General features: G+C 33.2%; 1 protein-coding gene across 9 annotated transcripts in view; it reads right to left on the reverse strand.

Moving 5' to 3' along the window:
• The window catches only part of LRP1B (LDL receptor related protein 1B), a 1,831,517-nt gene that overhangs the window by 132,350 nt on the left and 1,684,033 nt on the right, over positions 1-15,134 (reverse strand). For all 9 annotated transcript variants that reach the window (XR_013828854.1, XM_079925113.1, XM_079925117.1 and 6 more), the window contains 6 exons: positions 13,191-13,313; positions 7,369-7,494; positions 6,529-6,666; positions 4,905-5,039; positions 2,424-2,543; positions 554-795 (listed from right to left, as the gene is read on the reverse strand). Coding sequence is in view for 8 of the 9 variants with exons in the window: in XM_079925113.1 (XP_079781239.1) it covers positions 554-795; positions 2,424-2,543; positions 4,905-5,039; positions 6,529-6,666; positions 7,369-7,494; positions 13,191-13,313 (884 nt within the window). In the remaining variant the exon portion in view is untranslated. The remainder of the gene's footprint in view (positions 1-553; positions 796-2,423; positions 2,544-4,904; positions 5,040-6,528; positions 6,667-7,368; positions 7,495-13,190; positions 13,314-15,134) is intronic.

Below are 15,134 nucleotides of genomic sequence, written 5' to 3' on the forward strand. Positions count from 1 at the left end.
TGTCCGTCATACACCAGTAAACAATATTGCTCTATTTTGGATGTTCCCTGAAATATAGTTATTAGGAGTCAGAAGAAATGATTACACTATCGAATTGATCTCTTACCCTAGAAGAGAACTATATTTCTCATACTGTTAAAAATGAAACAATTTACCCTGTATATTTTTGAGTTTATTTTCTAATGTAAAAACAAAGTGATGGTTCCCAATACGATCTCATGATGAAAAAAACCCTCATGTTCATAATATATTATTAAATACTATAAAATACAGAAAGTTCTAGAAATTTTAGGTATTATTAATTACCATTCTTATGTAACTACAGAAAATGTATTAAAAGAAACACATAATATCATGCAATTAAAATGAATTGTACCCAGCTATGAGAATAAAGGAGTAGGGAAATGTTCTATTTCTATACAGGGAGAATACTGGGAGGAATCACTGAATATATTAATTACCTCTTATAATCAGATACTGTGATTGACAGATTAAAAAAACAGGGAAGTGGGGGGAGGTGTGAGCCTTCAAATATTCAATTTTATTTACTTACAATCAAGCCACTGTTTGCTTGCCTTTTTTCTCTGCCATGTATCCTTTTGTAGAAAATTCCGCCTGGATTAAACTGAGTACTCCAAATAATCATATCTCTCTGATAATATACATCCATCCCTGTTATCCTTGAATTATGTTCAAAATGAGAAATTTGTTGATGATCGCCACTGTAGTTGAATGGATATATAAAACCCAGGATATCAGTGTCATTAGCAATGTAGAGAACTTGATCTTCAGAGCCTGGAGATTATTATAATAAAATACAAAAATAAAATAAAATTCAACTAATGTAAAAGCAACGAATGTACTTTTAAATTAACTTGAATTGTTATTCTTAACACAGTTTCTTGCTCAATAAAAATAAACCGGCTTTATACCATCTTTTAGTCTTCATGACATTTCTAAAACACACTTAACTAAACATTTCTAAGAGTTATTAATGGAGGTTTTCTTAGGTCAAAGCTTACCTTATGGCTAGAAATTAGGTATTTGTAGTAGATATCCTTTTTATGAAAAGGGATTTCTATTTGGTAAGTCACAATACCTTATGTTTTAATGCTTTGGATCTGAATATTCAAATACCATGTTATATACTCACTAAACCTCAGACATTCCTGAGCATTTAGTTTATGCACCTGAGTGATCATTACCTTAGGCTAAGAAATAAAAATTACAAGATGAAGAGTCTTCTTCTTCCAATATTCATATATGTCAAATGTTCTTTTATTTTTATTTTATAAAAATATCAGTGTTTACTATATTAACATGCCATAATCTCAATATTTTCTAGAATCTTGCTAACTGGAACCATGTAGCCTGAAATTTTGACACCTACAATACAATACTGATGTAATCTGCATACTGAGACAAGTAAAACCCTAAAGAGAATCCTGAAAATAGTAACTAAAATATTAATGAAACCGTAAAGAAAGACTGAATTGCATATATAATATCTGCAAATTAAAAAAATAATAATACACGAGTTGTAGTTCAGCTCTATAGGCTCAATAGCTCTCACTTAGTAAATGGTTACTATGTGATAGGAGATGTATTAAGTCTTTGACAATTTATCTCCTCTTACAACAACCATGGAAAGTAAGGATTAGGCCTCCCATTTTACAGATGAGGAACTGAGGCTCAGAGAGTTTAACTTCCCCGAGGCCACACAATCAGGTGCAATGCTGGGATTCAAATACAAGTCTGTCTAATTCCATAGCCCATTCTTGCTTGATTCACTATATCATGTTGTTTTCCTCTTGTAATAACTGTCTTATTAACATTGTTAATCATGCCCTGTAGCTAACAATATTTAAATTACAATATTATTTAGTAAAAACATAAAAGCATTAAAAGCCATATCTAAGAAGCCCCAAATATATATCTGTAATTTAATTTTTTAAAAATGATATTCATAAGTAGAGGAGGTCTGAATTTGAAGACATAATTTTATTTTAAAACCTTTAAATTCTTACTCAAAATTCCATTCTCCTTATAATGCTAACATTTAATTTAACTCGTTATTTTTATCCTAGTGGTATAATGTTTCCTCAAGTACACTGAGAGCAGGCCATAAAGAAAGATACTTCTATCACATTGACTTTAAAATTTTACCTCCTGATAAATTGTTTCAAACACAAAAGTGATTTTAATAGTAGCCAGGTATTTGACAGCCATGTTTATAAACCTTCCCAGATTATATTAAGAATGATAATAAATAAATTGGACAATTTAACCAGTATTAAAAAGAGATTTATTTTATATTTTCAGGCATTAAGCCATTGCAAAAATGCAATATGAAACACTTTTTTCCCATAAAATGTTTACAGCAAATTATAATAACATTTAAAGTAATGGTTATATATCCTTACCTTTTGCTATGCAGGTGTTATTTCTTTCTTGAAAATTCTGGTCGCACACACATTTATAGGATCCTTCCATGTTTACACATTGGTGGGAACACGTGCCAAACACCAAACATTCATTAAGGTCTAGAAAAGAAGAGCTCAAAATAGCACCATCATAACCCCAATTAGTACTGTCATTCTTTCCACTTTTCAAAAAAGACATGTATTTTGTGTCCTTCAACTTATTATTCCTATTTCTTTCATTTTCTTTTCAAACTGTTAAGTCTGTGACTTGCTATGTAATATTTTCCAGCCATAACAATTTTTTCACAAGTTTCACTATAATGGCTCATCAATTGTTTGTGCATTGCTTGTTAATCCACTTAACACGTTGAAATATCCATTTCAAACTTCCCTAGTATTTTCATTCACTCAAATAAAGGTTGAGTTTTCTGATTACCTGCCGCCATACCTTTGCACATATCATATGATATTCCTGTGTCCTGTAATGCCCTTGCTTTTTACATAGAAAATTTCTACTCATCTCTCAAGATTCACCTGAAGTGAAGACTTCCTTGGTCTTCACCAATATACAGTAATGGTTATCTATCTCCTAGATTCTCCACTTTTTGCTCTCTTGGAATTTCTATCTTATGCCACACATATGAAATATAGTTCATATGGTATTTCATGTATGTGGTCACATATTCATATCCCCTACTTGACTGTCAGTTCCTTGGGATCATAAATTAGTATTTATTCATTTTTTTATTGTCAACATTTTGCACAATTCCTGGCAAAGAATGAAGATGTGGATACACCTCTAACACACTTCTGGCTTCATGTATACAAAGTGGCTATGTAACAAGAAGGGCCAAGTGAACAAACAACAACAAAATCTTGAATGCCTACATAAAAATAAATATATATAAATCATAAGTAATAAATAAATCTTAGGCAATATTCTATGGCTTAGCACATGCCTCAAATTTTAAAGTTTTAAGCAGGGCCAGGATTGAGGTCAGGTGATTCTGGTGAATTATCTACCTCCTCTACTTCTGCTTTCAATCAGCATAAATTCCTCTGCCCCCTTTATCACTTATAGTTGCCCTAATTACATAATAAATCTGTGAGATTAATCCTCCTCTTGAATTAGAGGAATTTAAGGATAAGCACAGTAATGGTAATTTTCTCTTGTTAGCACTCAAAAGTGTTCCAAAGCCTCAGTGGTAGAGATGAGGACTTTCCCAGTAACATTTGTAAGTGACAGTGCCAAGGCTTAAACTCAGGCTTCTTGATTCTATTGTTTCTACTATGATACTTTGCCCAGAGTGAACTTACGTACTCTCACGAGTGCAATTCTGCGTTTAATTGAAGTGTAGGCTAAAGAGACAAAACTGAATTTACTTGTTGACAAATGCTATAGCAGGGATAAATAAAATACATGGTATCAGCTCTCAGCTATCAACAAAGTATTTCTCGAAAGAAGAAATAATCTAGTCGAGAAATAATTCGCTTTTTTATTAAAATAGAGAAACTTAAGTTGTCAGTTTTCAGTGTTCCACGTTAATGAAGAAATAAAATGGCATGAATGATCTAAACAAGTATATAACTCAAAATGTTCATATATATGATGTGATTACAATTATTTCCCCTTTGGATGAGTATAATTAATTTCAATAATTCCATTTTGATTGACACAAAGTAAAAATCGCTTTTATTTACCCAAGAATAACACAAGGAGACAATCAAGAAGAGAGCTTGTAGGTGAAAGCATTTTACGAGTTGAATTTGCCCTGGATAAGCCAGACTTGGATAATTTAGGTTTGGCTCTAACCACAATAATATCAATATTAATGGAGAAACTGGCAGAAAGTGCATATAGGCCTTTATTTCATGGCTCTGTAGTTAAAGACCTGGTGTAAATTATATTTACATATAACTTACTATGAGATTCTGGCTCCCTTACATGCTCAGTTTTTAAATGATCACAAGGAAGCTGACAGAGATTTATTTAAATCCTGTCTTTGAATTTTAGGAGACACTCTTGATAATATAAAGCACTGTTTAAGACGTGGTGTTAGGACAAAAGCCCACAATTCTCTAAAAGTGAATTACCTATCGCAGTATTGCAAATGCCACAACTCAAGAGAAGTGTGGGATCATAAACATTTTCTTTCGCGAAGGCCTCTAATTCTTCAACAGTTTCTGAACCAGCAATTTCGTTATTTGCATTTCAAAACACAATTTTAACAATACAATAGAAATTCCTGCAGGTCTGAATCTACTATATGAAAGGCTTTGTAAGCCTCAGCAACAGTTAGCTTAGCAGTGCAAACAGTCTCTTGACCCCAGGGACTTTTACTCTCATAAGTAAAACGGTATCCCGTAGATATGCACCATTCTGATGAAAATCAGTCCCTTGTCATCTCACAATTTAGCAGCTTTGGGAGTCTTTTCTAACCTAAAGATTTAAGAGCAAGCTGTTGAGGAAATGTACTATACCTTCACACTGTCTGTTTTTCATGTTTCTCTGAAATCCAGGCTTACAGCGACAGAAAACAGATGTTTTTATTTGATTACAATATGCATCATCTCCACATGGATTCACATTATCTTCACAGGTATATTCAGCGGAAGCTAGGATTTAAAAATATGATCAAAACTGATATAATTCTAATTCCTGAGTGGGAGTTTACTATTTTTCTTAATTAAAAATTACATTTATTATTCCATAGATAACTCTTTTTGAATTTATAAGGTTATGGTCTTCTCCCCATATAAGCCCTCATTTCTTATAAAGGTATAGAAGCAGATAAAAACCAAAATCAATTACATTAGGGATAGTTTAGACCAAGCTGCCAACAGCTGATATTTACAGCTGTGATTGAGCTATACTACTTTCCAAAAGGAATTCGAGAATCAATGGCTCTAATGACAGTCTATCTTTACCATGATACAATGTACAAGAGTCACATTCTTCTCTAAGAACCAAAACATTCCCTAGAAGCTACCTAGAGATGTAGGCATCTCTTGCTAACTTAAACTTAGTATTCAGGAACTCAGTCAAGGGTACTACCATGTTACTCAAGCAAGAGGTTAAATTATCAGTTCCTAAACACATACAGGGAGTAGCATCTGAGTTTGTAATATGCTCCAATGGACATGGACTGCAATACAAGTTAGGACAGACTATGTGTTATTTGTAGTTTCCAGCATGGTAATTGCAACTTCATTGCTTTATCTCCAATTCAGGAAAATATTTTAGAGTGCAAATAAAAGAGAGGCACATTATTATAGGGGTAACATTGAATTAGCTCTATTTTACTTAAATCTAATTACATGAGAAATATGAAAACCTTAATTATCAGAAATATAATGTTAATTCCCACTGATTCTTGACTATTTTGTAATTAATTAAAATACACCAGTGGAATTATATACACCACGATTGAGATATACATGGCCATATCCTGGTGGATACTGCTTCAACATCCAGTGAGGAACAACTTATGTATAAATGAGAACAAAATAAAAGACTCAAGAATTGGAACTATTTTGTGAGTTTTACAAGCAATATGAATTTAAGGTCATAAGTTTAATTAGTTTTCCCAATATGGAAAAATCAGATATCAAACATTAAACACAAAATTATTCACAATCAAGGTCTCATAACTTAAGTATCATAGCACTCTAACTGAATAAAATAATGATGTCGTCTTTGAGAATGACTCAGCAATGGATTAAGATTTTAAAACGTTAAACAAATTATTAAGACCTTTACCATCATTCAAATGAATATCACTGTAAAATTCAGAAACTATTAAATTTATATTTTATAAATAAAATATTAAGGAATATAGATTTCTTTGCTGATATCAAGGTCTGTATTTGGATAAAGTTTCAGCTTTAACAAATATACTCATTGTAAAATCAACCTTTCCTACCTCATACTTTAAATTAATTAAAATGATATTCTAAGGTTACTTTGGCAAAGGCCTAAAGACAAGTATTACTTAAGCACATTTGGAAGAGCAATCTTTTCTAACCACAGTAAAGAAAATTTTAGTCATGTTGAAGCAGAAATTGAACTTGTGTGTTGCTGCATTTTAACAGGAAACAAACTCACTTATTCTGCAGGCTTGTTCATCTGAACCATCTCCACAGTCATCAAGCTGATCGCACTGGAGGTCCATAGGGATACATTTTTTATTACTGCAAGCAAACTCATCTTTTTTACAAGGTCTTGCTTTATATGTAAGCTTACCTATAGAGTTATTTAAAAAATGATCAGCACTTCACAGAATCAAAACAAATTTACTGAGTCTATAACAGGTTCAAGATTTTGCTAAACACTATGAAAAACATAGATCCATAATCCTTTATTTGAAGCTCTTGGGGCTAAATGAAAAAAACATTCTGAAATTTTTGATTCTTAGAAAAATAACACTGTATTTACCCTATAATAAATAACACTATATTTCCACAGGAAAAATTTTGAATATTCACCCTAAGTGAGATTTTTTTTAAAAAAGTAATATAAACTACCTCAGACCAGTTCAAGTCAGGGTCTGTCACCAAATGGTTTTGCTGCATATTTTAGTAAAGCTTTTGGTTTTTTGAGTTTTAATTTCTGAATTGTGAAAAAGGGACTGTGTACGCATACATACAATCTATATAAACACTTTTCCCCCAAGAAGTTGTTTAACAGAATATTTTAAACCACTATATTGTTTCTCTCATGCAGTACTTTCTAGAATAAAGTACCTATAACCAATGGAGATTTACAGACCTGGAGGGAGCGGATAAAGTTGCACAGCTCTACTATGCAAATCAAATGTTAGTGGATTATCTTCATACCCTGTATGAAGAATATTGAAAATATATTTTTTTAAATTTTTAAGCCCTAACATCATTATATTATCTGTAGCTGTCACTGAATCAATTATTTCACATTAAAAAGATTTACCACCACAGGGATCTTCATCTGAGTTGTCCCCACAGTCATCAACCCCATTGCACATTTGCTCAGGCTGCAGGCATATTCTGTTATTTCTGCATCTGTGCGGTCTTGTGGGTGGGCAAAGAAATTTTTCTGAAAAAAAAAGAAAAAACAAAGCAGCTCCTTTGGGTACACTGACTTATGAAGAACCATCCTTCTTTTGTCTTCCTTTTATTTTCTTCCTTTTCAAATCCATAATCTAGCTTTTCTGAATATCTTTTGTTGTGGGAAGTGCTTACATGTAGATACTAGAAAAATGTGTGATAATAGAAGGTATGATCCTAGTTATTTATATTAACAATAGAAAAGAGTGCATAGCTGAAATGTTGAATGAAGTAAGAAAAAAAGCCAAACGTCATGGTTTTATTTCCAAATGCTTTATCTTAGCTGACTTCCCTTAGTGTACCAAATTAATTTATGCCTATGGTTTATACAACATGGCAGGACACAGCTATCTGAAAGAGCAATTTCACACAGAATAGAGCTTGAGCAAGCATATGTTATGGATCCAAAATTGAAAATAGGTCATTCAGCAAAAAAAAAAAAAAAAAAAAAAAATCCCAACAACACTATAACTGTGTTTCTTACTCCCTGTCTCCATAAACAAATGGGCCGATATGTATTTAAGGCAAATAAGGTGATCTTACTTATTCATTTTTAATGTGTGTGTGTGTGTGTGTGTGTGTGTGTGTGTGTGTGTATGAGATTTAAATAAACAATTAAAGCCAGGGAATTTTACACTTGTCCTTTCCATCACTATCAAATCTGAAGACTTCTACCCCTAAAGTAGGAAACATCTCTAATGTCTTCCCAATCTCATATGTGGAATACTGCACGGTTCTATCATTGGTCCCCTGATGTTCTCACTCTTGAATTCTCTGCTTAGATATTCTCATTCACTCTCATGGATTTACTTCACATTATATTCTGAAGACTTTCAATTTGCTATCTAATCCTAGCATCTCATAGTTAATTATAGGACGTTCCCTTGGGAATTTAAAATTCAACAAGTTCAAAGCTCAATTCTTCATCATCTTCCCTTGACCTCCTTCTCCTCAAACAAGCTGTCTTATTTCCATAGTTCAGTTTGTGGCACATAATAGCCACAAGTTTGGGATTATTCTAAATGCATCCTCTCACTATGCTTCAACTCTTATTAGTCAACAAGTGCAGTTGGTATTGTCCCAAATTTGCCTTCTTATCTCCATGCATACCTGTTACAACTCCAACAGCTCAGCTATTTATTATTTCTTACAGAGATGACTGTCGTAGAATCCTTAATGTCTCAGTTTCATTGCCCAACCTAAAATCTTCCCAAAGCCACCAGAACAGCAATCTGATCATTTCTTCCATAGCTATTCATCACTTCCAGAATAAAATTTAAGATACTTTACATGGCATAATAGACTTATCATTATCTTGTCCATGCCACTCCTACAGACTCATCCCTTGTCACTCTTTGTTAGCTCCTTAAATATGCCATATTCCTTCTTGCCACCTTCCTTGTTTTAATTAAAATCTGTTTTTCACTCTAAGCAGAGTTCCTCCTCTTCAGGTTTTTTAGGAATGTCTCTTAAATTGCTCAAACCTCATGTTATCTCATATTTGAAGACATAATAATTTCCTAGTATGGCTTCCAGAACTTTGCTACTATATATTCATATTCTATTTTTTAAAATAAACTAAAAACAAAAACTGTTATTTTGAGGACCAGGCATTTGGTTGTATTTTTTTCTTATCTCTATTTTCTCATAAACCTTATAAACATCACCCCCTCCCCAATTCACTGAAGACTGTAGCACCATCCCTCACAGCTATTTCTCTCCATCTAAATTATTCCAGCATCCTAGGTGACATCAACATCCATATGAGCAAACTAGCCAATAACTGCACCACTTAACTTCCTGATTTTCTCATACCCAATGTCCTTTTACTCTAATCCACCTAGGCCACCCATTCTTCTAGAAGGCTGTGGACATGGGTGGATTTCAACAAAATTATCTTCTTAATTCAGCCAATGACAGTTCCTGCTGCCTGCAGATAAGAAACACTGACACAGCCGGATTTGCTATTTCCTCCAACTGCTTCATTTACAAAGCCACTAATTTTAAAAGTCTGAACAAAAATTCTGACAACAATCTCCAGTTAGCCAACTTTTTAATTCAACCAGTCTCATTAAAGATGCTTTTTCAGTCTTACCTGAAACTTTAGCCCATTGATACGTCTAACTCTTCCTTATTTACCATTGCCTTTTTCTCTTTACTTCCATTTCTGTTGACATTAGATTCCACATTCCATTTTTAATTTACTTATTTGATATTTATTGATAACCTTTATATGTTGGACATTCTTCTAAGTACTTTTAGAAAATCACTTGTGTCCAAATAATCTGGATTCTCTGGCCCTTTTGCTTTTTTCATCTTAATTATCAGAATCCCAAACTTAGATGAATGAAACCATCTGCTATCCCAGTGTCTGCATCTGGGAAGCCCAGGAATGTTGCAGATGACCATACTGCAAGACCAACTGATATCACAAATATGAATATTTATCAATGCCAGGTAGGCCCTGAACACTACTTGGAAATCATTCATTTATATCTATATATTTATATCTATCTATATCTAATGTCACTCTTACTCTTTGCAGTAATGATTCAAATCTGCATTCCTTTTGAATCTCCCTACCACACCAACCTTTCACATTCTATATATGAACACGCTTCCTTACTATACATAAAAAAGTGGAAATTAAAAGATTAAAAAAATGTTATTATATCATTAAATACGTGTACATCCACCTGCATCTGCATATAGTCTATCAACTCATTTCAAGAGGTCACTACCCTTATCTAAAACTGATTTTTTCACTTGCTCTGAAGCTTAATTTCCCCTGCTTCTTCAGGAACTATCCTATCTTTCTTGAAACATTTTATTACCTTCATATTTCTCTTGTTATACTTCCTTTTTCTTTTTGCTTATCCTTTTGTTATCACTCACCTGAGTCTCTTCTGGCTGTTCATATTTATCTAGATGTTGGTGGCCCTCAATATTCTATCCTAATCCCCCCCCTTTATGTTTTACTCCCTTCCAGCCTAAATCTTACAAATTCCATAGTATTTACTACTACATTTTATGCTGACTCTCAAATTTATATTTCTAGACCAGCTCTTTAAGCTCTAGAACCAAATATCTAGCACCTACTTGAAATCAGTACTTGAAGGTCTCCTCAGATGCATCTCAAGCAGACTTCTAATCTTTACTTGCAAAACTGTTCCTTTTCCTGTGTTCCCCATCTATTCAAATGTGCAAGCGAAAACAGCCTACAAATTATACTGGGCAACTTCCTGTCTCTTGCCTCCTATAACTACTCCATTATTTAATCCAATTCATTTTGCTTTTTAAATCACATTCAAACTGTGTATACTTTGCCATCATGGTCTGTCATTATCTTAATCCAAGCTACCCGCATAGCTTGCCTTGAGCTCTGCAACTGCCTTAACTATTCTTGCCTATTTCTATCCAGTATTTGTGAAATATAAATATGGCTATGTGCCTCCTCTATTTTAAATTCTATAGTACTTTTAATTGCTTTCAGGCTAAATCTAAAAATCCCTACCTAGACTCACAAGTTTCCATGTATCTCTCCTGTCTCTTCAGTTTCATCCATTATCTATCTTGCTCTGTATTCTCCAAGCACACATGTCTTTCAGCTTCTCTAGTAAACTATGCTTCGCTCTACCTCAGGGCCTTTCTACATCTTGTTTCCTTTGCCTAAAATGTTGTGTCATCCACTCTCACTGCATCCCTTTCACCTACCTGGCAGCTATAAATTTCTCAGACTCAAACTCAAATGTTACTTCTTATAATCCAAGATTGAGTAAAATCCTTCTGTTGTATATTTTTATAACTTATTATACTTTTTCTTCATTGCATGTATCATAGTTTATAACTATATATTTTTGTGATCATTAATACCCCTCTTCCACTAGACTCTCAGCTCTGTGAAGTCTGGGTCCATATCTGTTTCTCTCATCATTATATCACCACAAATAATCACAGTCTCTAGCTTAACAAATATTTATTAAATGAATGAATGATACTTTTCCCCACACTGTTCTCTATGCCTATGGTGACTTTTAGCATAGATCTTTCAAAACTGTAGCTTTCTGAATTCCCCTTCAGGCAGAGTTCATCTTATCCCTCTCTGCCTTGTCTTTACTTAATTCTACTATTGCTTAAAGTATAATTTATGGAAATTATTATTTTCCAACCAGAATAAGATCTCCTTGTCAAAGAGAACCATGTTCTGTTCAGGTTTTTTTAAATCCCAATTACTTAGCACGGTCTCCAGAACATCATAGCTTGACTCAGTGTTGATACTGATGACTGAGGGGAATGCAAAAATATTCACAGAATTAAGCTGGATGTATGTTACAAGTTTTCCAGCAGCTATGCAGCATGTCCCTGAGAATCACTTCCTGGCCCCTGAAGTGGTTCTGGGGAGGGGGGTGACTCTGGAGCCCCACGTGGTTAATTAGTTTCCAAACATTTCCTATTACACTCAATAGTTTTGTGTTGAAGTGGAATAGAGAATAGAAGAAAAAAACATAGTTTATAAAAATAGTAGGTTTTGGCTTGATACTGGTAAACTCATATTTTTTCAACTATTATGATTCAGAAACAATACTATCTCTGGTCATTCTCTAGAGTTCACTTTGTAAGATTATGTAGAAGAACTGAAATTGAAATTTAGTTATATCACTTATCAGTTGTACCTACAGAGATCAATTCTCTAACTACTGTCTTTTTCAAATTTTAAAACGTGTTTAAAATAAAGCTGCCTCCTTGTTTCAGATTTTTTTCTGTAACATCTGTAGTCAATATCATCATCTATCAAAATAATTAGTTTAATTTGATATACCAAATAGAACACAGAATTTAAGAACATACACTCATGCTATGCTTTCTTTAATTCACCTGATGTGCTATTTAGTTATACCCAAAGTAGTAGTATTTTTCTTTAAATTAAAAGTTAAATTACCTTTTTTGCTGAGATTAGCAGAAGAATGAGATGAAGAAAAAAAGTGTTTACCAAATACAGGAAATCATTTAATTTGGTGATCTAAAGGTGCACATTTATATTTATAGTTCGTGGTTGCATAATCACACTTGTGACTAATGTCAGAAGTAACTTGAATTTGAAGAAGAAATAAATTTTGTTAAGATTTTCAGATTTAAATGTTAAATAACTCCTAATTGCGGTTCTCCACCTAACATTTGTAAGATATATAGATATAGATAGATAGATAGATAGATAATGTCTGTATATCTCTATGTATATTTATTTCCCTTCTCTGAATAACCACAGTCTCAGTAGTGGGTGACTTGTGGAAGTACATGATTTGATTATGCACATTTTTTTCCATGCTCATCTGTCAAAAAAATTATTTTAGCCTAAAACACCAATTAATAAAGCCAAAGTCCTTATATGAACCTTACTCAATACAAAAGGTCAACTACTCTAAATCCTCCTAGACAGACCATAATCTATCTTTTGAATACTGCTGACATGTGCAAGTTCAGATTTAGGAGGGCTCTCTATAAAGTCATAAACTTTGAGCAGGGTTATCTCTTATTACCTGACCAAAAGCTGTATCTGTGGCTATACTTTATCTACCTAACCCCAGACAGTAAAATTTGTGGTTCACCTCACCACTTCATCGATTCACGCTGGCGCACTACATCAGGAGATGAGAGTACAATCTAGAGCCACGTGAAATGCCATACCACACATGTCAGGGGCTTCATCAGAGTTGTCTCCACAGTCATCTTCTCCATCACACACCCAGAAATGTAGTTTGCAGAGGGAATTATTGCAAAGGAACTCATCCGCTCTACATATATTTCCTCCTTTATTTTAAAACAAAAAAGAGACAGAGGGATATAGCATAATTAATTCCAGTCAGCAAAACACATATTCCTCTAATTCTCAGCTCAGTATCTAGTGTCTCATTTCATTATTTTTTTTCCTGTATATTACTAGGAACATATAACGTCCGAACTTTTTTTTAAACGGTATTCGTTTTTAACTTTTCAAAACAATCTGATATCACACTCATGTCTATCATATTTTCTTTAAAAAATATTGATCATAAGATGATAGAATCAAGTTTTCTCAAATATAAATTCCCTTCCATTTCATGTCATTTCTATGTTAATGAGTGTAAAGAAACTTAGATTTTAAATAGTATTAATTTTCTTTACTAAAAATTATGCTGTTCTGAAAAGAAAAGACACTTTAAAAATTATTAGATAATTCAGTTCTATCTGGAAACTGACAGACTGATCCATTAAAAACAGAATGACCAGGAAAAAATTTTTGCAGTCATAGAGAAACAGTTAATTTTATAACAGAAATATAAATTGGTGATGTGAGGAAATATTATTTATTCTTATAAAAATTGTGCAATAAGTACTCTTTCTGTGCATATATTATAAATGTTTGCATTCTTTCTCTCTTTACAGTTAAATAGAAAGCATTAATCAACAAAACAAAACAAACAAAAGCCCAGATGGCTTCACAGGCGAATTCTATCAAACATTTAGAGAAGAGCTAACACCTATCCTTCTCAAGCTCTTCCAAAATACAGCAGAGGGAGGAACACTCCCAAACTCATTCTACGAGGCCACCATCATCCTCATACCAAAACCACACAAGGATGTCACAAAGAAAGAAAACTACAGGCCAATATCACTGACGAACATAGATGCAAAAATCCTCAACAAAATACTAGCAAACAGAATCCAACAGCACATTAAAAAGATCATACATCATGATCAAGTGGGGTTTATTCCAGGAATGCAAGGATTTTTCAATATACGCAAGTCAATCAACATAATACAGCATATTAACAAACTGAAGGAGAAAAACCATATGATCATCTCAATAGATGCAGAGAAAGCTTTTGACAAAACTCAACACCCATTTATGATAAAAACCCTGCAGAAAGTAGGAATATAGGGAACTTTCCTCAACATAATAAAGGCCATATATGACAAACCCACAGCAACATCTTCCTCAATGGTGAAAGACTGAAATCATTTCCACTAAGATCAGGAACAAGACGAGGTTGACCATTCTCACCACTCTTATTCAACATAGTTTTGGAAGTTTTAGCCACAGCAAATAGAGAAGAAAAGGAAATAAAAGGAATCCAAATCGGAAAAGAAGAAGTAAAGCTGTCACTGTTTGCAGATGACATGATACTATACATAGAGAATCCTAAAGATTCTACCAGAAAACTATTAGAGCTAATCAATGAATTTGGTAAAGTAGCAGGATACAAAATTAATGCACAGAAATCTCTGGCATTCCTATACACTAATGATGAAAAATCTGAAAGTGAAATCAAGAAAACACTCCCATTTACCACTGCAACAAAAAGAATAAAATAACCTAGGAATAAACCTACCTAAGGAGACAAAAGACCTGTATGCAGAAAATTATAAGACACTGATGAAAGAAATTAAAGATGATACAAATAGATGGAGAGATTACCATGTTCTTGGATTGGAAGAATCAACATTGTGAAAATGACTCTACTACCAAAAGCAATCTACAGATTCAATGCAGTCCCTATCAAACTACCACTGGCATTTTTCACAGAACTAGAACAAAAAATTTCACAATTTGTATGGAAACGCAAAAGACCCCGAATAGCCAAAGCAATC

This window comes from Stenella coeruleoalba, assembly GCF_951394435.1.
Source record: "Stenella coeruleoalba genome assembly, chromosome: 6".
Taxonomy (NCBI): Eukaryota; Metazoa; Chordata; class Mammalia; order Artiodactyla; family Delphinidae; genus Stenella; species Stenella coeruleoalba.